Source organism: Rattus norvegicus, chromosome 6, assembly GCF_021556685.1.
Source record: "Rattus norvegicus strain SHRSP/BbbUtx chromosome 6, alternate assembly SHRSP_T2T, whole genome shotgun sequence".
In the NCBI taxonomy this organism is placed as follows: Eukaryota; Metazoa; Chordata; class Mammalia; order Rodentia; family Muridae; genus Rattus; species Rattus norvegicus.
The window spans coordinates 75,513,846-75,538,049 of record NC_141539.1 but is presented as its reverse complement, the minus strand read 5'-3'; the positions used below and the strand labels follow the sequence as shown (position 1 = coordinate 75,538,049).

General features: G+C 44.3%; 1 protein-coding gene across 9 annotated transcripts in view; it reads right to left on the bottom strand.

Annotated features, from left to right (window-relative positions):
* Positions 1-2,899: 2,899 nt before the first annotated feature.
* Ap4s1 (adaptor related protein complex 4 subunit sigma 1) overlaps positions 2,900-24,204 on the bottom strand; it is a 43,752-nt gene continuing 22,447 nt past the window's right edge. Inside the window, 7 exon segments of one of the 9 annotated variants that reach the window (NR_190496.1) lie at positions 5,455-6,479; positions 7,668-7,744; positions 9,068-9,230; positions 10,390-10,487; positions 11,306-11,861; positions 19,036-19,104; positions 21,072-21,158. Coding sequence is in view for 5 of the 9 variants with exons in the window: in NM_001130999.2 (NP_001124471.1) it covers positions 5,709-5,837; positions 11,850-11,861; positions 19,036-19,104; positions 21,072-21,158 (297 nt within the window). In the remaining 4 variants the exon portion in view is untranslated. 9 annotated transcript variants of the gene reach the window in all.

Genomic DNA, 24,204 nt, shown 5'->3' with positions numbered 1-24,204 from the left:
GTAGACCAGGCTGGCCTCAAAGTCAGAGATCTGCCTGCCTCTGCCTCCAGTGTGCTGGGCTTGAAGCTCTGTACCACTGCTGCCTGGCAAGGCGAGTTTTTAGATTTAACACTCTCTTTGATATGTCCACCTTTTCTACCCTGTCTTCGGGACCTGAGGTTCTTCTGTCTCTTGTGCTCTGCTGGGGAAGCTTGCCTCTGTACTTTCTGTATGAATTCCACATTTCTCATCTCCAGAATTCCCTCAGTTTGGCTTTCCTCATCAATTCTACTTCTATCTTCAGGTCTCAGACAGTTTCACTCACTTTCTTATACTGCTCATTTGTGTTTCTCTAGATTTCTTCAAGGGGTTTATTCAGTCCCCCCAGTTGTTTGTATTTTCCTGGATTTCTTGAAGGGGTTTATTCATTTCCTCTTTAAGGACCTCTATTATCTTTATAAAAACTGTTTTAAGGTCTTTTTACACTTCAGCTATATTGGACTGTTCAGGGCCTGCTGTGGTGGGATATCTGGGCTCAAGTGGAGACACACTGTCCTATATGTTACTATGTTTTTACTGTGGTACCTGGGATTGGAATGATTACGGTTACAGGTAACATCGTTAGCTGTTTTTGTCTCTGTTGGGCTAATAATGTTCTCCTGTTCTTTGATTTCTGCTTCCTCTCTGGATTTTAAGAGAGTGTAACAGCTGTGTGTTGCCTGGTAGGAAATTTTTTGTGGACTTGTTTCCCTGGCCTGCTCAGCTGGTATGTCCCCAGGAATTCCTACTGGTGCTGGAGGCTGGACTAAGGAGGACAGTTGAGGTGGGGTAAGGAGAGTTGGAGAAGATGCTGGTGATCTCTTGGGCATGGGGGCAGAGAGGAAATGGAGGCCACAGTGGGTGTTATGCTACAGAGGTGGGATGGGACTGGAGTGGGGGTTGGGACTGGGTGAGCTGGAGGAAGCAGGGCTCTTGGGTTAGTAGGAGGTGCTGGGGTTGGGACAAGGCAGCAGCTAGAAGGGCAAGATCTGTAGAGTCTACAGGAGACAGACAGGATGACGGAAGGTCATAGGTGTGCTTCAGAGCTGGGTAAGAGACTGGGGCATTGGATCTGGCGAACGGAGGAGAAGCTCTGACCACTTTTCATCTTCAGTTACTCAGTTTTATGAAAATACAAGAAGAAATGGACTTTTCTACAGGAAAGAAACTTGGTGAAACTGGAGAAGTATAAGAAATATCTGCCCTGTTTGGTTATAACATACCCTGCAGCTGGAAATGAACATTTACTTCATTTCATTTCTTTGTTTCTTTCTTATTTTATTTATTTATTTTGAGACAGGTCTTAACTCTAGAGCCCAGGCTAGTCTAGAACTCCCAGTGTAGACCATGCTGGCCTCAGACTTTCGGTGGTCCTCTTATGTGTGCCTCCTGAATGGGACTACAGGTATGAGTTACCATGCCGAGCTAGTGTTAACCCTTTTTTATTTATTTTATATATGTGAGTACATTGTCGCTGTCTTCAGACACACCAGAAGAGGGCATCAATCCCATTACAGATGGTTGTGAGCCACCATGTGGTTGCTGGGAATTGAACTCATGACCTCTGGGAGAGCAGTCAGTGCTCTTAAACACTGAGCCCTCTCTCCAGCCCCTAGTGTTACATTTTTTTAAACAGCAGGTTTACTATCTAGCACTGTATCTTTAGGGAGGAGGAGGAGTGAGATCAGGAATGACTTCATATGTTCTGTTAGTGTGGAAAGAAACCAGAATACTATTTTCTGGTTTAAAAGAAAGGCGTGTACTTCTAATTTCCATACTCAATAGTTTCCACAATGGTTTTAGCTAGTAACAATAAAAATAATAACCTTTATTTTTTTAGTGTGTGTGTGTGTTGCTTGTACAAATGATTGTACCATGAGTGCAATACCGTGGAGGATATAAGATACCCCTGGGACTGGTGTTGAGCGTCTTATGGGCATTAGAAATTGACCTGGGTCCTCCAAGAGTAAGCAATGCTCTTAACTACTGGGCCATTTCTCCAGCTCCCCACAGTGGCTTTTCAAAGGCATCCGGAGTGTATCTGAGGTTGCTCCGCACTTAGGTACACTATCACCGTAAGAGAGAGCACAGACTATGGTTGGTGCCCTTATTTGTGGGTCAGAATCCTCGGAGGGCTGTTCGCAGGATGGTCTTCTACACACATGCCGGAGTATTTGTGAGTGTCCTGCCCATGTCCTCTTGGAGGCTTGAAATCATTGTTGCTATACCTAACACGGAGTAAATACCGCCTAAGGAAGCACTGTCTTTGAGCACAGTGATCCCTGATAGGGAACCAGTGCTGTGGATTTGCAGCCAGAGCCAGCCTTTATGTTCACCTCCTCCCTCTCTGCCTGACTGTGAGACTGAAATGTAGCAGCAATGTTTCAGCATTAACTGTTCCAATCAGGAAAACAAAGGGGTTTTGTTATTGTTTGTTTTGTTTTGTTTCAACTTTTCAGTGAAGTCATGGCTACACAACAAAAACTCCACACTAGAACTGAAACTCACTTTATGTGCGCCAGATTGCCATTATTTACATTTCTAAGGCAAAGGAAAATCTTGTGTGTGGTCAGCTTTTGGGAAGGCTGCTGGGCAGTGGGAGAGCAGATCTGGTTTGCTGCCTGTTCTTGTTAACTGTGAGGTAAGTGTGGTGTTAAAGTGGTTTATCTTGTTTTCATACCCTGATTTGGGAGGGGTGGACAGTGGTATACCCCTGCACTCGGATGGCACACACTGTTAGTCCCATCACTGGGCAGGCAGAAGCAGGAGGATGTCTGAGTTCCATCCAGGGGAGCCAGGGAAATTCTGTCTTGGAAAGAGAAAAAGGAGCTGATCTCCAGCCATGTAGGTGCTGGACTCACATTCAGATCTCCAGACTTTGTGACAAGTGCATTCATTTATTCATTTATTCAAAGATTTATTTATTTATTCTATATAAGTACACTGTAGCTGTCTTCAGACACACCAGAAGAGGGCATCAGATCCCATTACAGATGGTTGTGCTGAGATTTGAACTCAGGACCTCTGGAAGAGCAGTCAGTGCTCTTAACCACTGAGCCATCTCTCCAGCCCTGGCCCCTTTAGATGGCTAAAAATACAAGTAAAGGTAGTATTTTATGACATGAAAAAATAATTTTTCCAAGATCTCTAACCTAGGCTGGCCTCAAACTCCGTGTAACCAAGAATGGTGTTGAACTTCTGGTTCCTCTGCCTCTGCCTCCCCCAGCGTTGGATCACAGCATTTATCGTCAGGCCTGTTTTATGCAGTGCTAGGCAAACATACCAACACCCCCAGCCTGGAATGTCCGTGTCTTATTAGAACAGTCATGTTCTTTTGCTTATGGACGTGTGGTTGCTTTGCATGGCACTGTCTGAGTGGGGAAGACAGCTGAGCCTGTTTGAGTTCGCCAGGTCCTACCTGGTCTAGCTATAGTGGGTCACACTGTGACTGTTAGAGCAGTTTAGAAGTTCCTGCAGGCACTTGGCTGAAGTGAGGTGGTCACAACACACTGAGTCAGGTGTTGTCAGACACACCAAGGTCTCCAAGTACAGTTAGAGCTCTTCTGTGTATTTGGCTATGGTATCTACTTAATATTTTTTAAAAACTTTAATATTCTCTGAAGGTACTAGAATCTGTGCCAGGATATAATTCATCTACTATTTTAGTGTGACCCAAAAGTTAATTTTGTCCACTCCCTAGCTACTTGTGGTGCACCAGTTTCTGCAGTTACCTCCACATGCTAATGATTAAGTACCTACCAACTAGGACAGTGTTTCCCTGATACTGCGAATCTGCAAGACATCGAAGGTCTTGATCTAGATGGGGCTTTCCCCACATCCCGAGGACTTAGTGCATCAATGTGCACTGTTCCCAGGGGCCAGAGCCTTTCCTATGCCTTCCCAACTGAGGTCCGAACAGTCCACATTGGCTTTTACAGTCTCCTATGACTAGTTTTCTGGTCTTTATAGATTAAAACTCTAAAATCTGTATATAAAATTTTAGAAAACTGTCTTCTCTCCCCATCCTTATATGAGAGCAGCACAGGGTCCATAGAGTTCTGCTTCCCCCCATGCACAGCCCCTCACACCAGTCTGCACATACACGCTCTTGGTAAGACAGCCCTGTGTACTCTGTCGTCTGAGTGGCAGAAGGTTTTGGCAGGGCGCGGGCAGCAGGGGCTCTTCTCTGTACTGACTGTTCTAAAACACTGAAGATGGACTCAGACACGTCACGTGCTCGCTTCAGCAGCACATACATAAGATTGGAACAATACAGACATTAGCACAAAGTTCGTCAAGTGTTGACAATTTTTATAAAATACCTTGTGTGTTAATTTAAAAACAAAACTGTCATAGAATAAGAGAAGGAAAGTGCTTATTTTGCACCAGCCTGATGAAATTGTCTTGTTCTATTTCTTGGAACTAATGTAAATTTTATTGATGAGCTTACTAGGAAGACACTTAGAATATGCCATAACCACATATGATAACCTGTACTCCCAGATCTTGGGAGGTAGAGGCAGGAGGATTTGGAGCTCCAGGTCATCCTCAGCTATGTAAGAATTTTGGGGCCACCCTGGCTATACCGAGACCCTGTCTGAATATGCAAGGATAATAGTAAAACGTGGCATCATAATAGCTGCGAGAACTCTTGTACTATATCATGATTATTTCAGAGCACCGTGAAGTTAACTGCATGTTGGCATAATTGCTAAATATCCTTAAGGTGGGTATCAAACACTTCCAGAAACTGGCAAGTGAATATGAATTTCCTAGGTGCGTGTGTTAAAATAAACTTCTGGTTTTTTGTTTGTTTGAGACAGAATTTTGCTACACAGCTCAGGTAGGCCCAGAACTCACAAGGTCATCCCTCTGTACATCCCAAGCTGGAGGCACTGCACATAACCTCATAAAACAAAATAAAACAAAACAAAATAAAATAGGTCTGAAGAGGAGGCTTAGGTGGTAGACTGGCTTGTATAACCCTGAGAACCCAAGTCCAGACCTTCAGAACTTAAATTCTGGAGAGCAGCACACGTCTGTGATCCCAGTCCTGAGACGCTGAAGACAGGATCCCTGTGCTGCCAGCCACTCAAGCCCAGTCAGTGAGCTCTAGGTTCAGAGAAAGACCTGTCTCAAAAACAAAGATGGGGAGTGAAAGGCGGATATGATCAATACACTGCACACATGTATGATGTTCTCAAAGAATAAGTTAGAAGTCTATTTAAATACAAGAGCACCGAGGCTGGCCTCTAGTCTCTAGTCTCTGCATGTACACACACACACACACACACACACACACACACACACACACACACACACACACTCTTTAGGAAAGGTGGCAGCATACCTAGGGCTGTATATAGCACAGTGGAGAGAGAGTACTCTCAGGACTTTAAGGAGAGGGGTAGCAAGCAGAAGGACGTTAACCAAATATCACGTGGTCAAGTAAATTTGAAGTTTATTGGCTGATGGGACAGCTGCCATGTTGCAGCCCTGCTGTTCTGCAGAGGGAAGCAAGCCTACATTCACCAAGTAAGACTGTGGCTCTCTGTTAAGAGAGACATTTTGTTTGTACAGAATGTGTTTTCTCTTTAGGAACTCTGGGAGATAGGTAGTAGTGACAGTTTCCAGAAGGCTGCTGTTTCTGATGTCTTCTTGGCCTTCACATGGCTCAAACCTTGTCTTCGTCAGCTCTCCGACATCTTGTCAAGAATCAGTAGCGGGGCAAGAATTCTTGCTCTGTTAGTTTCCACAATGCAGCCATTTAACACCATCTCATCCAAAATGATGTGGACTTTGTCCAAATTAAACATTATCTACGTCACATTAAGGAAATCAGTTGGAGAATTTAGTAGATGTAAGTAATGGCGTGGCTTAGCCTAGTACAAAGAAACCTAACATGAGGTTTGCCTTAGATCCTGAGACATTACCTCCATACACATGTGCACACCTGTATTCATCTTGGCTAAGCAAGTCGGGTAGGCAGATAATGAAATGAAACAGCTACTCAGATTATGTTTGTGAGCATGTGTGCATGTGCACCTGAGTGTGTGTGCACGTACGAGTGTATGTATTTGTGCTTAGGATGGAACCCAGGCAAAGCTCTAGCACTGAGCCCCATCCCAGTGCAGAGTGGCACAGGGGGTAGAATGTTTAATGCCAGAGAACACAGCCGGTAACAGCTCAGCCTCAGTAATCGCATCAGTGCCTGTTGGAAGCTGGGGTTCCAGACGTTGTGATGAACGCCTTATTGTAAACTCCAGTCTTCTGCACAAGCCTCACTTTATTCAGACGTAAACAGTCCAAAGTCCGGCCAAAGTCACAGGGCAGGTACATGCCAGTGCTGGGCTGGACTGCCTGCTCTGTTCCCCCAGGCTTCTTTCTCTCCAGGAGCCAGTCCCAGGCTCTACATACCCACAGCAAATGTCCTTCTTGGCCTGCAGCATCAGCTGTCCTCTCTGCCAGGCAGAAGGAAAGAAGAAAGAAGCGGAAGCTGACTAAACTCCCCCAAGACCCAAGCTCTGAGTTTCACAAATGGCATCTCTCAGATTCTGAAGCCTTAACGTGGGGAAGTGTTCACTGGGAAGCTAGTCTCAGACTGGAAGAGAGGGCGCTGGCAATGAGGAACCAGAAAGCCCCAGACTCCCCGAGAATCCCTCCATCTGGGCATCTCACTGTGGAGCAAGGTGGTTGCCATGGTTGGATGTTTCTCAATTTTACATTTGAAACATTAGGTTCTATTTTTAAGGAACTGTGTGAAAAGAAACAGCTGCCTCAGATGGAAAAACTTCATTTGACAAATAGGTGATTAGAAACACCAGTGAGCTTGTAATTAGTGAATATTTGCAAAACAAATAATTACCTGATATTGGTCAATTCCTGATATTCAAAGTCTCTACTGTACTTGTTCAGTGAAGTCTGTCTACAGAGACTGGGACAGCCTGTGAATGACTTCAGTTTCCATTAGACTCTGTTAACATCTCATTAAGTTCTGTGCAAATAGCCCTCTAGCAGAATAGAGGAGCCGATGGGAACTGTCCCTAAGTGACCCAGAAAGAAAAAACCCTTTGCTCTGATATACCTATTAATAATGTCTTCCAATTATATAGATGATTGCTTTGTCCTAGGCCAAAGTAGGACTGAAATGAAGTTAGGTTCAGCCCTGTTCATCAGAACCAGTGGCCAGAGCTTACAAGCTGAGACAAAATGAGAACCCAGTCAAAGAGCACTGGAGCCAGGAGTGGGTGCAGCTCAGTGGGCAGTGCTTGTCTAGCGCTTGTGATCCCAGTGCCCTCTGAACAAGGTGCAGAAATGCACTCCTGTAATCTCCACTCTTGGGAGGTGAGGACAGGAAGATCAGAAGTTCAAGGTCATTTCCCCATAGGAAGCAAGCTAGATGTCTGCCTGGGGTAGATAACAGCCTGTCTGTGGAGTTCAGCAGCCCAGGTGGCTGAATGAAACAGACCCTTGGACTCGAGGCATCGAGGGCAGTGGGCTTTACTGCTTATTTTCCTGATCTCTGGATCAGGAAACCTCATCTGTTGTTTCACTGATCAAACTCTTACATCTTCAGCAAATAAACAGCTGTCGTTTGGATATCCCCTCGAGCAACTGCCGGCTGCTCTAAAATTCGAGTCAGAACTTACTGCTGAATCACGCCAACCACGGGCACACGCACACTGCAAGGACAAGGTCCTTTGGCAAGCCTGACTTTCCCAGCCTCCTGGAAACACAAGTTAGTCAGTGAGGTCATGTACTGTGCACACATGACTGTCTGGCTATCTCTGTATCTGGCTCAAACCCTAATGATCACCCAGTTCTGCACCACGTGAGTAAACCTAGACCAGTTCCCGATGGCTCCCTAAAGTCACATGCCTCCTTTAAAATAGGAATCCAGCTGTTGCTTGTATCTTGATTTGATTTATGAGCAACTTGTACACACTGGTGCAGCCAAAATTAGTGGCATTTGGGCCATATGCCAGGAACCAAGAAAGTGTCCTATATGCCAAGCCTGGATGCAGTAAACAGTAAAATTCAGCTCTGACATTTGGAACTGGAGGAAGCAAGAAGGAACTGGACTGTGATCCATTAATTCAAGCAACCAGGGAAAGAACTTCCTTCAGCCTGGGTTGAACATGACTGACCCTGAAGACCACGTACAACTTCCCGAGAGCACATTCACTAAATCCATGTCTCTCAACAAGGAAACCCAAAACCACTGAGGACTGCTATGGAAGGCAAACTGTAACGGAACACTAGATGTGACCTACACAAGGAGCTGCTCTCCAGCTCCTAAAACTTACATGTGTGTGTGTGTGTGTGTGTGTGTGTGTGTGTGTGTGTGTGTGTGTGTTGTTTCATATATATGCTTCTTACATGTTTTATTTTCCTCAAGCCAGGATCTTAGGTAGTCTGACTGGCCTTGACCTTGCTATGGTAGTTGAAGATGGACTTGAACTCCTGGCCCTTCTCTCCCTGCCTTCCCATCACTCATCCCTGCAGGATTTTAAATATGAACATGGCTGGTTAATTGTCTTTAACAAGTGAGAGAATGGAGCAAGCCATAGCCTGATATGACACCAAAATGGCTTCCTCTAGGAGCTGGAGAGATGACTCAACAACAGTTAAGGACACCCACATAGCAGTTCACAGCCATCTGTAACTCTAGGTCCAGGAGATGTGGCACCCTGTTCTCAACTCCTTTCCGTGTTAGGCACAGATGTGACACACAGAAATACATACAGACAAAACACATAAAATAGATCTAAAAGTATGAATGTAAGCTGTGGCTTTATGTGTATTTCTTTCTAGCTTGCTTTCCTGGGATTGAACCAGAGCCTTAGGAATGCTAGACTAATGCTCTCCCCGTGAACCCCACCCCAGCTCAGCGCCAGGACAATGAGCCCTAACTCCCGCTGCTTCTTATAACTTCTTGTTACTACTTTTGACTAAAATAACCAAGACACAAGGGACAAAGTGAGTAGGGCAAGACAGAGGGTTGGGAGAGACGGTAAGATATGGTACCTTGGAGCATCAGAGAACTCACTGAAAGGTAAGAGCTGGAGGCGGTGGCTCAGGTATGATCCCAGCACTGAGGAGGACACCGTGAGGCACTTATTCCTCATAAGGTGACTCAGGTCACTGAAGTGCTCAGTCTCAAGGGGACAGTTTGCTCACTGGACACCACTGCACCGAGGGGGTTCCACATACTGGAATGAAGCCAGAATTCCTGAACTGATTTTTTGTGCTTGGGTCATTTCTGTTTAAATCCCATCTGTCTGGTTTTGTAAGTCTCAGCAGGAAATAGGACTGAGTGTGGACTGAGGAGAAATGTAAAGGGTTTGCCTTATTTCTTAAAGTCCAGTGCAGAGAACCTCTCAGCCTTAAAGCCTTAAACAGCACAGAGAGGAAAGGGGCTTTCTGGGGCTCTGCCGCCCCACCTCTGTCACGACAGGACCCCAGGCCAGGCTGAGCCAGTACTCAAGCTTCTCTGGCTTGATTATCCCCTTGGAAATAAGTGTGGCTTGCTCAATACAACGGGCAGTTAGTGGCAAGGCCAAAGTGGATCTTGAGCTTTTGAACTCCAGAAGTGTCTGCTAGCTCTTGTCGTTTACCTGGTGACTGCTTTTCCACTCTCCTGTCCAGTTAGAAGCAGATTTATTTTGAATTGCTTTCAATGGCTTAGTTAAGATACAATGCCATGGGGTGGAGAGATGGCTCAGTGGTTAACAGCACTGCTGCTCTTCCAGAAGACCTGGGTTCAATTCCCAGTACCCACCTAGTGGCTTACAACCATCTCTAACTCTAGTTCTGAGGGAATCTGATGTCCTCTTCTGGCCTCCAAGGGCACCAAGCACACACATGTACACGCAGAACACCTCTACACAGTAAAAAAAAAAAATTAATTAAATAAAAAGACGGGCTGGGGCTGGAGAGGTGGCTCAGTGGTTAAGAGCACCGACTGCTCTTCCAAAGGTCCTGAGTTCAAATCCCAGCAACCACATGGTGGCTCACAACCACCCGTAATGGAATCCGATGCCCTCTTCTGATGTGTCTGAAGACAGCTACAGTGTACTCATATACAAAATAAATAAATAAATCTTTAAAAAAAAAGACGGGCTGGAGAGATGGCTCAGCGGTTAAGAGCACAGACTGCTTTTCCTGAGGTCCTGAGTTCAAATCCCAGCAACCACATGGTGGCTCACAACCATCTGTAATGGGGATCTGATACCCTCTTCTTGTGTGTCTGAAGACAACTACAGTGTACTCACATACATAAAATAAATAAATCTTAAAAAAAAAAAAAGACAGACTAAAAAGCCCAATAGGATCCTAGGTTTAGGTCACTCACCACTAAGGGGCAATTACCTTTCCACAGATGACTTCAAAAGAGGTCTCCAATGAATTTATGATGGCTATTTCTCCAGACGACTGTGCTGATGCAGATATACTGGTTCCAGCAGTGGCTTCACATAAACACATACATATATGAACTTCATATTATACTCAATTATACTCATATATGCTTTCTGCTGATATTATACATACATAAATAGCAATTATTTTAGATTTAAGATTGAAGTGTTCTCAAAAGCCATCTTTATTACTTTCAAATGATAGGCATATTTTAATAAAACATTTATCTTTTACTTTATGTGTGTTTGGATGAGTAGGTTTATTTATTTATTTATTTATTTATTTATTTATTTATTTATTTATGTTTTTGAGATACTGTGTCTCACTGTGTAGCAATGGCTGGTCTGGAGCTCACAGAGATCTCCCTGTCTCTGCCTCCTGAGTACTGAGATCAAAGGTGTGCTCCCCCTTGTCCAGTCTCAGGTGGGTTTATGTATCTAAGGTCTAGAAGAGGGCCCTGAACTTCTGGATCTGCAGTGACAGGCAATTGTGAGCTGCCTGACCTGGGTGTTCAGAGCCAAGCCCTGGTCCTCTCAGGAGCAGTCTGCACTCTTAACCACTGAGCTTTCTCTCTGGCCACAAAGCAGGCAGACATCTTAGAAGTCAATGTATTATACTTTTGGAGACTTACAGAAAGCCTGGTGAGTGCCTGCCTCTATTTGGGGCCCTGGGTGTGTTTATTCTGTTATAAGGTGCTGGGTCCAAATCCAGGGCCAAGTATATGCTAGGAGGTGTTCTACCACTGGGCTGCACTCCAGTGTACACAGACAGTTTGGATTTAAAAGAGAGAAAGAACTGTTTCTGCTCTAAAGGAAATGAACACAAGCCAGACAATGTCTTTAACCCTTCAGCTCATCTCCCAGAATACCTCCTTCTGTTGATGAGCAGCTTTCTGGGAATTTATCCTGGAGGCCTGAAAGCTCAGTCTTTCTGAGAAAACCAAGCACTTCACCTGTGGGTGAAGAAAAATAAAAAAAAAACAAAACAATAATTATTTTTATTTCATGTGCATTGGTGTTTTGCCTTCATGTATGTCTGTGAGAGTATCAGAAACTGGAACTAGGGTCACAGACAGTTGTGAGCTGCACATGAGTCCTGGGAATTGAACTCAAGACCTCTAGAAGAGCAGTCAGTGCTCTTAACCACTGAGCCATCTCTCCTGCCCCATATAACAGTTATTTTTAAATACCACCACTTCAGTGCTTTTTTTGGAAAAAAGAAAAAGGAATCTTACAAAGCACTATCTCTGGAAGGGAGTTCTGCGGCCCACGGCTGTGGTGCTGCCTTGGTAGAGTTGCAGATGAGTGTCCTGGATTTCGCCAGGTCATCCTCCAGCCTGACAACACTTACCTGACTACATCCTGAGTGTGCTTTTGCAACATACCAAGGAAAACTGTACAGAAAAAGGATACATCTAGTTCACTCTGAAAAAGAAAACAAGAACACACAATACATGGTGAGATGGCCCCAGAGAGCACCGTCAGCTAACAGTCAAGGCCTGCCCTGCCTCCCAGCCTAGAAGCAGCCAGTCTGGCTCCTATGCCTGCTGGAGCCCAGAGTGGGAGTCAGAGCTGGAAACTGAGATAGGAAAAAAAGTGAAGGAAAAAAAGCTGCAGGTTAGAGGGAGAGCCAGGGTTGCTGGCTCATGCCTAGAATCTTGGGAAGCTGAGCCAGGAGGACTGCCACAAACTAAGGTCCTCCTGGACTAACAGAGTCAGATCCTGTCTCAAAACTCCAGACAAGAACAAAAGCAAAGAGAAAGTATGGGGAGTTATAAAGTGTCAGAAGCCTGGGAATATGTCTTCTCTTCGCATCCACTGCAAAGAGACCTTATCTTAAGGAAGTTCAGGGAATGGTGATAGGATGGTCAGAGTGAAGTTATTACACAGCAAACTACTGACAGTAATCCAAGAAACTATCAAGGGGGGATTGGGGCCAGTAAACCAGAGCCACCAACGAATGACGGTGTGGATGTCTAATTACTAGCAAGCGGCAAAGTAAAATGCAGGTTATCTATCAACTACTATGCAAGCTGGGAGATGTGGCCCAGGGCACAGTGTGTATCTGACATTTTTAATGCCCTAGGGTTGATTCCATACCACAAAATTAAATAAAATTAAAAAGGGGTATGTAAGCAGTCCTCTGTATTCATGAATCCCATATCCATTAATTCAACTAAGCACTCTGTGAAACACTTGTGCTGAACATATACACTTTACACTCTGCCATGGTTTCTTAGGAGTAAGAACTGCTCATCTACCCTGTGCTAGGTGCTAACAGTAACTTAGATGAGTTAGCATGTGTGAGCTATCTGCTGACACCAACCACTGTATGCAAGGGACTTAAGTTGGAGGCATTTGGTGCCCACAGGGTTGTGGTGGGGCCTAGAACTCATCTCCCAGCAGTGTCCGTATCATCCTATAGACAGATGTATAGAGAGGTGCCCTGTTTCAGTGTTACAGGTGGGTGCATTAGATCTAAAGAGCATACACCTCAACAGATGCCCCTGAATGATGGGCCAGCTGACGGTCTTCCACCCGCTGTGAAAGATGCCTATTGGAAGAGCACTTTGAGGTTCACAGTAAAACTGAGGTGAAGGGACAGAACTATCTCACATGCACAGCCTGCCTGGGTCTTTCCTCACAGTGAGGGTCTTTGTTACTTTTCTGCTTACAGGTCACATCCACAGACCACATCGGGCCACTCTGGTGGTGTACAATCTGAGTCTTGACAAACAGATTAACGTGCGAACCCATCCTCTTTGTTTTCCTGCTTCTCTGTACTGATTTTTTTGTCAATAAAGTAGTTGTGCAGAGGGAACAGGAAGTGGAAATGAGATCATATGTGATAGGGAGGGACAGGAAGCCCCGCTGCCTCTCTCACAGCAGCAATGCTCACTGGGAATCTCCGGAAACTAAGCCGTTTGGCTTTTGTTTTTGAAAGTGTGACACTGAGACGCTTTTCTTGGTGCAACAGCATGAAACGCATTCCAAATTTAAGCTGCTGAAACTCTCTAAGATAAAAATATCCCAGAAAGGATGCTCAAAGCTCACAAAGTTAAAAATAAGTCTTAGCTGACGGGGCACCCTCGGCGAGCGCTGGGGCCTTGTTTCTTCCTCATGCTCTTCCTTCTTCCTGCTGCTCTGATCTGGTTAGGCCCTGACAGGTCGTCCCCAGCACACAGGCCCTGCACTGTCACCTGGGTTAAGTTAAACCCAACTCTTGGCTTTTGTGGTTCATGCAGTCACTGGCTCTCTCCCTAAAACTACAGCTGGAATCCCACATGTGCTGTTTGTTTTTAGTAACTGGATATAACAATAACTTAAAAACCTTGCAGCAACAGTGTCTGAGTCTCCTTTTTTGTCCTCCCTGCTTTTGGAAAGTATATTCTTTCTGGGCAAGTGCCACTTGAAAGTGGCTACCTGGAGTATCATAGACCCTGGCCTGCCTCAAATTTATTCTAACACGAGCGTCATCTCCTGAAGGAGCAGGCCCCAGGGCTGTGCTGATAATATGGCCACCACCAGCCCAATGTGAATCTACACTGAAACTCATTACCATGCAATAAAGTTCCAACTTCCTAGTCACACACAGTGCACTGTATGTGCTCAGAGCTGCCCATAGTATTTCTAGTATTGGAGGTCACAGACACTGCTTACCCACGATTCTCTGACTCTACACAATCAACACAGACAGGTTTGATTCTCTATCCCAGCATGTCCAGTCTTGGAAATCATCTGATCTCCTCTTTATTTCCAGCCTAGGGTAGGCACCCATCCCTTGGAGATGCATGACTAGTCATGCCGTAGGCCAGCAGCCATCTTTCAAATTTCATCACTTGAAGTAGGAAATTGCTGACTGGCCTGATGTATTAAGGTTACCTTAATGCTCTTAAACTTCCACATATACCAGGATCACCGGAAGGCCTAGTAAAACCAGACTGAGGAACATAGGCAGAGTTTCTGATCCTGTGGCATGGGGTGGAGCCCAGAGCTCAGATTTCTAGCAAGTTCTCAGTTTATACTGCTGTTCAAGGTGCCAGACTCTGGGGCCACTGTACTGAGGCAATGAACTGACTGGTTCCCTATGAAGAGCTTCTAAAATTCATCCCAGGCCATGGAAATTGGAGTAAAGACATAATACCTTCCTTGTTCTTTTTGAGACAGGGTCATGTGTTGTCGTCTAACCCACACGCAATCAAGAAAGACCTAGAACTCTCCAATCCTCTCGCCTCTCTCTACCTCTCACTTACCTCAGAAGACACAGCTTCTAAATATGAGAGTGGCCCTTTTGGTATTGCTAACTATGGAGCAGTGTCCCCTCACTGCCACAGGGAGCAGCAGCATGGATCAGTTCCTTCCTAATCTTGTACTTGCTCAGTAAGCACAAATGCGTCTAAAACCCAGGACTAGAGAGGTAGAGGCAGGAGGAAATCTGAAGTTCAAGAATACCTGGTATGGTGGTTTGAATATGCATGACCGTGGGAAATGACACTATTAGGAAGTATGGCTTATTGGAGGAGGTGTGGTCTTGTTGGAGGAAGTGTATCACTGTGGTGGGGGGTGCTTTGAGGTCTCATATATGTGGTCAAGTCTGGCCAGTGTGATCCAGCCCCTTCTCCTGGTGGCCTACAGAAAACAGTCTTTTCTTGGATAGCCTTTAGATCAAGATGTAGAAGTCTTGGCTCCTTCTCCAGCACCATGCCTGCCTGCAAGTTACCATACTTCCAGCAAAAATGATGATAGACCAAACCTCTGAAACTGGAAGCCAGCCCCAATTAAATGTTTCCCATTACAAGAGTTGCCTTGGTCATGGTGTCTCTTTAGCATCAAACCTTAACCAAACAACCTGCGATACTGGAGGCACTGTAGTTGGTGTTGGTAATAATACCAACCATCTCTCCTGATTCTTGTTTAAAAAATGGCTTCATTTCCAACTTGCTGTAGCGCTACATTAGTCAGGACAGCATGACACTCACAACACTATGTTCAATGGAATAGAAACGAAAGACCAGGTTGTTTGCTGAGAAGGGGTCTCCTGCATCCCAAGCTGGCCTTGAACTTTCTACGAAGCTGATGGCCCTGAACTCGCTGCCTTCCTGCCTCAGCCTCATACGTGTACCACCATGCCTGGCTCAGTCCTTACTTATGAGCTGTTGCTTCATAGTAAGAAGCTAAGACAGTCATGGATGGAGAAGGGCAGTTACTTCAACAACTGCTTCTGAGATAATAGATCTCAACATACAAAAACATAAACGATGCTGCATGCTTGCAATTTCAGCCTTTAGGAAGCAGACACAGGAGGACTAGGAGTTCAAGGCCAGCCTGGAGCTACATATCCCTCCAAACTAAAATGTGAACAAAATGAATCAAGATGATCTATAATATACAATGTAAGAAAACATTATTTAAAATGGATCAGAGACAAATTTAGATTCTAAAATCATAAAACACTAGGAAGAAAACAAGGGGGTGAATCTAAATACAACAGTAAAACACAAGCAACAGGAAAACTCATTGTCTTAGGGTCTCCATTGCTCTAATAAGACACCATGACCAGGGCAACTCTTATAAAGGCAAATACTTAATTGGGGCTGGCTCACAGGTTCAGAGGGTTAGTCCAGTGCCCTCAGCAGAAAACATGGCAGTGTGCAGACAGGCATGGTCCTGGAGAAGGAGCTGAAAATTCTACATATTTATCCAAGGGCTGAAGAAGGAGACTGTCTTCCAGGCAGGTGGGAGGAGTGTCTCAAAGCCCACAACCACCATGACTCTCTTCCTCCAACAAGGCCACACCTACTCTAAAAGGCCACAACTCCTAATAGTGCCATTTCCTGGGTCAAGCATATTCAAACCACCACAACCAACGGGTTGTCATTAGTAAATCTTTAGTGCAATTAAAAACTGACATTTTGGGGTTGGGGATTTAGCTCAGTGGTAGAGCGCTTGCCTAGCAAACGCAAGGCCCTGGGTTCGGTCCCCAGCTCCGAAAAAAAAAAAAAAAAAAAAAAAAACTGACATTTTTCCAAAGGTTGGCCTCTAATTCACTTCATACTAAATAGGATGGCATGGTGGTGCCTGCCTTTAATACCAGTGCTTTTGAGGCAGAGGTAGGCCAATCTGTGTGAGTTTGAGTCTAACCTGGTCTACATACTGAGTTCCAGGCCAGCCAAGGCTACATAATGAGATCATATATCAGAAAAGAAAAATGAAAAGAAAACAAGGAAAGAAAAGACAGACAGGTTAAGATTTGGTGAGGATAAATCATTCATATCAGAAAAATCAGAACACATTGCTAATAGGAATTTAAACAATGTGAGTACTAGAAACCTGCTTGCCAGATAATAAAAATATTAAATGTGAAGAAGGTATCATAGTATCCAGGAATTTTCCTCCCTGGCATATAACCAAGATAATTCCACTTAATTAATTAATTTATTTAAAGATGAGGCTTCGGTATGTGGCTCTGGCTTGTTTGTATTTGGTGGTATGTTTTGGTTTTGAGACAAGGTTTCTGTGTAGCCCTGGCTGCCCTGGAACCCCCTTTGTAGACCATGCTAGCTTCAGACTCAGAGATTTACTAGCCTCTGCCTCCTGAGTACTAGGATTAAAGGGCTGCACCACCATACCAAGATTTTTTTTTCTTTTAGAACTTAAATAAAAAAAGGATCTCTTCGAAAATCTGACAAAAATGTTCATAATAGCACTGTTCTATTCATAATAATTCCAAAATAAAAATAAGTTAAATGCCCATCAATGACAAATGGATTAAAAAATGTGGCATGTCCACACAACACTGATAATGCTACCACACTGATGTACCCTGAAAATACTGTGCTAAGTAAGAGGCTAACTGGAGAATCCCATAACATGGAATTCCATTCCTGTGACGAATCTAGGGCAGGGCAGTCTCTAGAGCAAATCGGTAGTTACCTAGGGCCTGGAGTAAGTTGAGGGGACTTATGGGGGAAATGCCAATGAATATGCTTATCTGTCATGTGACATGACTTCCTTAAAGTAACAGTGGTGATAGCTGTAAGATTGTAAATACTAAAACATGATTATATACATTAAATGGGAAATTTTATGGTATATGAATTACATTGCAATATTGCTGTTAATGTTTTTAAAAAAGGATGGCTGGAAAGTATATTCCTGAAGGGAAGTTGACTTTAGACCAAAAAAATCAAAGATGGGGTTGGGGATTTAGCTCAGTGGTAGAGTGCTTGCCTAGCAAGTGCAAGGCCCTGGGTTCGATCCCCAGCTCCGAAAAAAAGAAAAGGGAAAAAAAAAAATCAAAGATTTAGGTAGAACTTACTCTCCTTTTATCTTACATGTTACAGGTGTTTTGTCTGCATGCATGACTGTGGTGTACCTCATCTGTACTACATGTGTGCCTGGTCCCCATGGAGGCCAGAAAAGGGAGGGCATCAGGTCCTCTGGAACTGGAGTAGCCTCCATGAGTGTGCTGGGAACTAGAACCCATGTCTTCTGCAAGAACGTGTGGTCTTAACCTCTGAGCCATCTCTCTAGTATCATGCCCCTGCCCCAGCCCTTGACCCTTTTTCTTTTGTGACAGTCTTCTTGGAAAGGCTGGTCTTGAATTTGCTCTGTGATCAAGGATAGTCTTGAAGTCCTGATCCTTGTGTCCCACCTCCTAAGTGCTGATTACACAGATGTGTACTGCCATGTCCAGCTTGGAAAGGATTTGCTGTTGTTGTTTTTCAAGACAGGGTGTCTCTGTATATCCCTGGCTGTCCTAAAACTCACTCTGTAGACCAAAATGGCCTTGAACTCAGAGAGTCACCTGCCTTTTCTTCCAGAGTGCTGGGATTCAAGGCATGTGCCACCACCATCTGGCTGGAAATGATTCTTTAGGTAAAAAGGGTTCTCTTAGGAAAGAAAGCCAAAGGAATGTAAAATCAGCAAGTTAGAGGGAAAATGTCCTGATGGACAGACAATAAAGTGCTCAGAGAGACTTGGTCTTCCAAGAGTCACTTTGTGCTGCTTATGTTTTGTCAACTTGACATAAGCCAGAATTATCTGGGAAGAAGAACTTCAATTGAGAAAATGCTTCCATTTTCAGCAATCCTTTATTGCACTTTCTTGATTGATGATTGATGACTGATATAGGAATGCCAGTCTAGAGGGTGTGTGTGTGTGTGTGTGTGTGTGTGTGTGTGTGTGTGTGTATACCTGCCATCCTTGGGCACGTGGTCCTGAGCTGTATAAAAAAGCAGGCTGAGCAAGTCACAGGGAGCAAGCCAGTCAGCAGCATCCCTCCATGGCCTCTGCTTCACTTCCTGCCTCAAGGGTCCTGCCCTAAGTTCCTGTCCTGGCTTCCCTCAGTCATGCATTGTAACCTGAGAGTTGTAAGCTCCCCAAGTTGCTTAGTGTTTATTACAGCAATAGAAGCAAACAAAAATAGTCTTCTTTGTGAAGATCTAATGCACACACTGGTCTGTAAAACCTATGATGAGCAAGAAGGGATGGTAATACAACAGCATTTATTTTAGCCTTTGCATGTTAATTATATTAACACATAATATTAACATGCACCCAGATAACTCAATTTCTAGAAAACTGGGTTAAGACTTACCACTCTGCTGAAGTATTCATCTAAAACTTCCACAAAATTGTGTATGAATTCATAGATAGCCATCTCATTCTGAAATAAAAGAAAAGTGTAATTAATTTTATCATGCCTTCAGGTTAAAAAATGCCCAGTGGTTTCCACAGTTGTGGAGCCGCATCCCAGTTGCTGATGTGCAAAGCAGCCAGCGACTGCTCCTGTGGGGACAGTGCCGTGGCTAAGGATGGGCTCGGTTGGTGGACTCCTTGCATAGGACATTGCCTAGCACCATGAAGCCCTCCTTATTCCCCAGCACCACATGAACTGCGTACGGGACTTCAGGCCTGTAGTCCCGGCGGCCTGGTTTACATGAGACATGGCTTAAAATAGGAAAGAAAGGAAAAGAAAAGAAACAAGAATACAGATGCTGATTAATGAAGAAACCCTTAACCACTTAGACTCTTGCAGGCCATGATGAATCTGGGCAAACTGAAACTTAAGAGCATAGATTAGAGCTATGAGCTCCACTCCCGACCTTAACAAACTTCTGGAAGGACTCGCAGGTTCCTCACGGTTGTTACTTTATATCTGTAAGGATGGAGAAATTGCTTCAAAGTGATTTGAGGATAAAACAGACTACTGAGACTTCAAAGTTTCTTAGGTACAAACCCCTTTCCATGGACTGCATGGCCACAGGTGCTGGCCTGTCTTTCTAACAAGGCGAGCCGCAGCTGAGGGGATGTGAGCACAGCACAGACTCACTTATATTTTGCTGTGACTTCTGACATGGCTGTCTTTTTTTCTCACATGTGTGGAGTGTGCACATGAGTATACATTAGTTATGTGTATACACACATCTGTGTGTACACGTAAAGGTCCAGAGTTAACTTTTGACATCTCCCTCAGCTATTCTACAGTTTCCTGAGGTAGGATCAGCTTACCTCAGGATACCATCTCTGTCTCATGAATGCTAACTTTACAGGTTGGCCACCATGGGTGGTATATAGGTTGTGGGTAATTCATACCCTGGTTTTCAACCTATGGTTGACAAGTGCTTAGTTCACTGAGTCCCCCCAAGTCCTAGCCTAAATTTAATATGACTGTCAGGCTCCTGTGTGAGCTGCCCCACTGTGTAACAGGACAAGAGGAGGGCATCAGTATGACTTATGGAAAGGAAGCAGTTCTTGTTAGGCTTGGTGGCCCATATGTAGTCCCAGCAACTCGAGGCTGAGCTTAGAAGATTGAGCCTCCAGGTGTGACACCAGCCTGGGAAACATAGCAAGAGGTTGCCACAACAAAACACAACAAAGCAAAACAAGAGCAAAACAACAACAAAATCCCTCACACAAAACAGTCAAGCAAGATGGCTCAGTGGGTAAGGGCACTTGTCACCAAGCCTGATGACCCGATTTGCTTCCTAGGACACACATGGTAAAAAGAGAGAATCAGTTCTTGTGAGTTGTCCTCTGACCTCCGCATATATTCTGTGGCACAAATAAGTAAAATGTAATAAAACAGTTGAGTGTGGTGGTATAGGCCTTTAATCCCATCACTTAGGAGACAGAGCCAGCCAGATCTCTACAAGTTCGAGGCAGTCTGGTCTTTGTAAAATTCCAGGTCTTCTAAGGCTACCCAGTGAGACTGACTCTAAATAAATAGCTAGACAGATAAATAAATAAATAAATAAATAAATAAATAAATAAATAACTCAAACAAATGAGAGAGAGAGAGAGAAAGAGAGACAGAGACAGAGACAGAGAGAGACAGAGAGACAGAAAGAGAGAGGGAGACAGAGAGAGACAGAGAGAAGAGAGACCAAAACCAACAACAATCCATACACATAGAAAGGAAGGCATTTTGTAATTCTTGGCCTCTCTCACTGTAACCTGTTCACCTAGACCAGGAAGCATCTAGAGTTTTCTCTTCCATGCAGATTTTTCAGCTCATTGAGACTCAGACACTCTGAAAGAGGCTTGCTAGCTCTTGGGGAGCAAGTAGGAGAGAAACTTCAACTTAACAAGAATAAAAGTCTTGCATCTTCCAAGGCCTTTCCAGCATCTTACCTCCGTGTCATTAACTCCAACCACAACAAAGAGAGCTGCGTATTGCCGGTAGATCAATTTGAAATCCTTGTATTCAATGAACGAGCACTGGATGAAAGACAAGTAGATATTAATGTCTGCTTGACAGAGAAATCTTTAAACAGCATGCAGAATTCCTAGGTTGGGTTTTGAGTACCTAGAAACTTAAGTTCTTAAACATTAAAATGTTTGAGGGCTTCTGACAACATCCAGTGGGTTATTGGAAGCATCACCAGGAGGAAAAGTAAATTGAAAAAAGTCTTAGAAAGAGTGATGCATGGGTTCCCCCTTCTGCCTCTTTTTTGATCCTTGGCTCCCCGTGGAGCTCAGCAGAGCTAATGTGTAATGAGTAGTTGAAAGCACTTGGAGGAGAAGGTGCACAGACATGCTCACCGGCTTCTTTCTAGCTTTCCATGAATTCCTGGGAGCAATGAGACCTGCTCAGTTCTGTGCTGTTTAAGAGTCATGGGGAACCACACAAGGAATCTCATCTAACATCATCCATCCATCATCTACCTAATGTAACTTTCTCCAGGATATGTGAAAAGAACCAATGTAGACTATTTTATAAATTATGTAACAGTGGCCTTTGCGCAGCATATGCTAGACAAGATTTCCCATTATAAATATTGCTTCTTATGAATTAATAACTAGCTTACTACTCCTGGCCTGAAGATAAAACAACTCCGTTCTCATTCATCTGATCCCTTCAGTGTCTATACTAAGGCAGGAGATGGAAGGCTGGAGGCACGGTGTAAGGCTTCAGTGTCAAGGTGCACTTGGCCAATGCCATAGACAGAGCATGGACTTAGTGACATTGCTCTGGGACACCCAGTGGATGGGAATGAAGCTATGTGCTTTGACTTTGGAAATCCCTCCAGGGGGAGGGTTCTAGGCAGTCTCTACACTGTGGAGGAGCTTCAGGGTGTTATGTAAAATTAGGATAGAGTCAAGCATGGGGGGTCGTGCCTTTAGTCCAAGGCTGAGACAGCCCAGGACTCAGATTGTGGACCTGCCTTAAATTTTAAAGGCAAATAAATATGTTGTGGGTTGCCTTGCTGCTGTTTGTATTTTGATGTTAATTCCGCTTCCTCAGGAGAGGCTGCACCCAGTGAGGAGCAGATCACATACTGAGGTGATCTCACTGAACCTTCTCCAATTCTAACTGGTCAAATAAATCATAGGCTAGAGCCTATGATTGGGCATTGGAAGGGGAAGGTGGGACTGGAGGTCTCGGAGGTGGGGAGGAAGGAGGAGGGAGAGAGGACTGCAGAGGAAGAGGTGGAAGCCAATATGGAGCAGAACCACATGGCCGGGAAAAACTGCAGGTAGCAAAGGGTCTCCCAGCTGGGGAATAACGGAGGGTAGTGATAGGACCGCCCAGTCTAGGCAGACAGCTTATAAATGAAGTAACTGGGTCGTGTGTTCTTTATACTGGCTTATTGGAGTTGGAAGTCACCATGAGTGGCTTGAGTAACAGTTTTTAGTCTCACAAGAGTTTCTGACACAACAAAACAAAAAACCAAACACTTCTTTGGACAGAATTAAACTAAGTAGATATAATACTCTGGTGCCTGGTGCCAAAAGTTCAGTGGCTTCTTTTTAAAATAAAAATAATTTTAAGAGTACTCCAAAAATCCACCAGTATCTTTACTCTGAAGGGTAACCTTCAGGTGGAAACGCTGTTTAAATTATGGCAGACTCGTGGATGCTGGGAAGGCTCCAACAGGCATGTGTCTCAGTGTGTTTCCCACATGTGGTGACAAACACAGTTCTTTAATAGCTCCTGTTTCCATCTGATGCCACGGAGCAGTGTGTGCCCACAGCAGGCCACAGTAGTAATCAAAGAGGAACCAGGAGAGATTGCAATTGGAAAACTGATTTTGAAGCCAAGAGAAACACACTTGCAACATGCAACGTCTAAGTGTTGATGCAACCTGGTGTTGTACGACAGCTGATGCCACCACAGGCACCCTCTCCAGGGCGGTGGGATGGAGAATGAGGAAAAGTAAGTGATTCTGACTTTGTAACAACGCTCTTTTGTGGAGTCGGTTAAATAATTTTCTAGACTCTTTGAAAACAGAGATTCAGTATTTAAAGTGGGCTGCAGTGTAGCACAGTGGCAGAGCATGTGCCTTCTAAGCACACATAAAGCCTGGGCAAACTCTAGAACCACAAAGCCTTTCTTTATTATGCTGGTGAGCGTATTTAGGCTCTGGGTTCTGGCAAGAGGAATACATTTGTTCTTTTATATGATCTATTGACTTCCACTTCCCTTATCTATATAATAAAAAAGCAAGTTCAAACTAAGTTTGTTTTTTATTATTGGTTATGGTATTATATTGAGTGTATGTTGTAGGATATTTAATCACACTATAAACCTTGATTCGATATTGTATTATTTACTGAAAAAAAATCTGTTTCTAGTGGTAGTATGTCTCAGCCCTTAGCACGCACCTTTAATATCCCTGGCTGGAATACAGACATGCCTTTAATCCCAAACAATAAAGGTAAAAGTAGTTTGTACAAGGAAGCAGCCATGTTTGAAAGTGATGTCTAACTGAGTGGCAGACAAAGCGGTGAATCAGAGAAAGATTTAACAGAATAGGATCTGCCCACAATGCAGAGGAGAAAGGAAGCAGTTGTACAGAGACAGGTTGTAGAGAAAGGACTAACTAAGCACAGGCGAGGACAGAATGAGCCAGAGAATGAGAAGGGGCCATAAGATTAGAGCAGACTGCCAGAGTCAGTTTGAGGCCAGGCAGAGCGAGAAGTCAGAGGCCAGAGAGAAGCCAGATTAAATCAGTCATCTTGGAGAGGATTCAAGTCAGAACAGCTGAGTTGAACCAGCCAGCCAGAGTTCAGAAAGAATAAGAAAGGGTGAGCTTATTCAGCAGTTGAGTCTCAGAGACTGAAAACATTCTAGGCCTAGATAAGATTGTGCAGAGGCTAGAAGCTTCCAGGGGTAGGCCTAGATTAGCAGATGGAGGCAGTGAAGCTTTTGAGATGACAATTCAGGGAAATAAAAGTTACTTTTACAGCTGTATATTTACAAAAGATGGTAAGCAGAAAAGAATTATGGTGCACATGGAAATCATATTATTATCCTCTGCCA